This window comes from Columba livia, unplaced genomic scaffold (assembly GCF_036013475.1).
Source record: "Columba livia isolate bColLiv1 breed racing homer unplaced genomic scaffold, bColLiv1.pat.W.v2 Scaffold_135, whole genome shotgun sequence".
Lineage (NCBI taxonomy): Eukaryota > Metazoa > Chordata > Aves > Columbiformes > Columbidae > Columba > Columba livia.
In genome coordinates this window covers 959529-962580 of record NW_027043031.1, presented here as the reverse complement: position 1 = coordinate 962580, position 3052 = coordinate 959529, and the positions used below count along the sequence as shown (strand labels likewise).

General features: G+C 52.9%; 1 protein-coding gene across 1 annotated transcript; it reads left to right on the top strand.

Moving 5' to 3' along the window:
* Positions 1-379: 379 nt before the first annotated feature.
* On the top strand, positions 380-1335 carry LOC135577751 (olfactory receptor 14J1-like). Its single transcript, XM_065047872.1, has one exon. It carries the CDS (start codon positions 380-382, stop codon positions 1133-1135), a length of 756 nt encoding a protein of 251 aa, XP_064903944.1. The 3' UTR covers positions 1136-1335.
* Positions 1336-3052: the final 1717 nt, after the last annotated feature.

Genomic DNA, 3052 nt, shown 5'->3' with positions numbered 1-3052 from the left:
GCGTCCATGGAAACCAGATGCCCAAGCTGCATTTTAAAATGTGATGAGCTTTTTTTCTCAGCTGGTGGAAAGAGAGAATGAGCTGAAACATCCTTCTATCAGGGAAAAGGTTTTCACTGAGAAACAGCATGTTTACTCTCCTCAGAGAAGTCCCTCTAACTTGTCACTGCCTTTTCCTCCTTGCACAGGTCCTCATGCCCACAGGCAGCCAATGTCCAACAGCAGCTCCATCACCCAGTTCCTCCTCCTGCCGTTCACAGACACACGGGAGCTGCAGCTCTTGCACTTCTGGCTCTTCCTGGGCATCTACCTGGCTGCCCTCCTGGGCAACGGCCTCATCATCACCACCATAGCCTGGGACCAGCACCTCCACACCCCCATGTACTTCTTCCTGCTCAACCTCGCCCTCCTCGACCTGGGCTACATCTCAACCACTGTCCCCAAGTCCATGGGCAATTCCCTCTGGAACACCAGGGCCATCTCCTACACAGGATGTGCTGCCCAAGTGTTTCTGGTTGTCTTTTTAGCTTCAGCAGAATATTGTCTCCTCACCATCATGTCCTATGACCGCTACGTTGCCATCTGCAAACCCCTGCACTACGGGACCCTCCTGGGCAGCAGAGCTTGTGTCCACATGGCAGCAGCTGCCTGGGCCACTGGGTTTCTCAATGCTCTGCTGCACACGGCCAATACATTTTCACTGCCCCTGTGCAAGGGCAATGCCCTGGGCCAGTTCTTCTGTGAAATCCCCCAGATCCTCAAGCTCTCCTGCTCACACTCCTACCTCAGGGAAGCTGGGTTTCTTCTAGTCGGCTTTTCTTTCGCTTTTGGCTGTTTTGTGTTCATTGTGGTGTCCTATGTGCAGATCTTGAGGGCCGTGCTGAGGATCCCCTCTGAGCAGGGACGGCACAAAGCCTTTTCCACCTGCCTCCCTCACCTGGCCGTGGTCTCCCTGTTTGTCAGCACTGCCATGTTTGCCTACTTGAAGCCTCCCTCCATCTCCTCCCCATCCCTGGACCTGGTTTTGTCCATTCTGTACTCAGTGGTGCCTCCAGCAGTGAACCCCCTCATCTACAGCATGAGGAACCAGGAGCTCAAGGATGCCCTGAGGAAACAGATACTGGATTTCTTCTGAAGCTATAAACTGTCTCTAACTTCTTCTACATAAGAGTCCAACTCATTGCAGGTTCATCCTGTGTGTAATATTTTTTGTTTCTCCTTGTGTTTGCTTATTATGAAAATATTTTAATTCCCTTTGTAATTCACTGCCTGCTTTTCTTTTCTCTCTGAGTGTGTGTGTCAGTGACGAATTCGTGCTCTCTGTGTTTAAGTAAAATAAAGGGACCTTCCACCATTTTTTTTTCTACTGACATCGTAACTCCAAGGCCTTTCTGGAGCTGCAGGGACAGTTCCCGTGATGGGTGGAAGGGAAAAGAGTCCATCCTGGCAGCCCTGCCAGGGATCAGCAGCGCTTGTTCTTCCAGAGCTGTTCTGGTTCCACTCCCACACTCTCCTTCTCATCCCTGGTGTTGGTGCAAGGCCTGAGTGCTCTGGCAGCTTGGTCACCGTCCTGCTGTGTGTCAGTGCTGTGGGCGCAGGCAGGGACAGGCAATGGGCACTGCTGTGACAGAGCTGGCCTCAGTAACAGTACTTCCACAAGGAAAAGTGATCTTTTTTGGGTGGTGCATGATGGTTTATATCTTCTTGCAATGTTTCTCTCAAGCTTATTCCTACAGAATTGGCCACAGATGAAACACCCGTGTGCAGCTGAGCAGTGTGTGTGTGCAGGGCTGGCACACAGCAGTGTCCTCTCACAGCCAGGCTCCTGCCAGAGACCTGCAGGACCAGCAGAGCAGGGGCTGGGCTGTGCCCATGTGCACTGGACACCCCATCAAATCTGTCCCAATCATCATGGACTAATCCCTCACAGCCTTCATTTCCAGCCTGAACCTCTCGCCCCAGTTCAGAGAGGTTCTTTCTCCTTACCTGAAAAGACATTGAATGAGTAGGTCAGAAGTCCATGTTTGCATTGTACAGGTGAGATGTGAGCGTGAACATCATGTATGTGAGGTGAGATGAATAGAAGTGAGCGCCAATGCTGTCAGATATTCAGGGGTGCCATTTTGCACCTGGGACAGGTCAACCCTGTCTGTACATACAGACTGGGAGATGAGATGCTGAAGAGCAGCTCTGCAGAGAGGGATCTGAGGGTCTGGTCAACAGCAAGTTGAACATGAGCCACCAGTGTCCCTGGAGCCAAGAGGGACCGTGTCCTGGGTGCAGCCACCACAGCACGGCCAGCCGGGCAGGGAGGGGATTGTCCCGCGCTGCTCTGTGCTGGGGCGGCCTCACCTGCAGCATTCACTGTGTGCAGGGCTGGGGACACAGGGTAAAAGAAGATAAGGCTACTGGAGAGTGCCCAGAAGATGCTATGAAGTTGGTGAAGGGTTTGGAGGAAAAGCTGTATTAGGAAAAGCTGAAGTCCCTGGGTTTGCTCAGCCTGGAGAAGATGTGACTGAGGGCAGAGCTCATGGGGCTGCAGGTTCCTCAGAAGGGAGCTGAGCTCTTCTCTCTTGTCTCTGGTGACCAATGACAGAACCCAAGGGAACGGCATGAAGATGTGCCAGGGGTCAGACATGAGGAAAAGGTTCTTCACCCAGAGGTGCTGGACACTGAACAGGCTGCCCAGGGAGGTGTCACGGCCCCAACCTGACCGTGTTCAAGAAGAGACTGGACAACGTTCTTAGACACACGGGGTGACCTGTGGGGTGTCCTGTGTAAGGACAGGAGTTGGACTCCATGGTCCTTGTGGGGCCCTTCCAGCTCAGGACATTGTATGATTCTATGAAGGCCTGTGGGACAGACAGCGTCCCGAGGTCATTTTACATTGGGAGGAACCTCACATGGAAACTAAATGCAGCACTGGGCTGTGCTTCCTTTAACCAATGTCCCCATGTCCATTCCCCATGACGTGGGACATCTCAGATGAGTGCAGAGCAGGGTGACACACCACAGGGCTGAGGTGCCTCCCTCAGGAGGCCAGAGGGACACT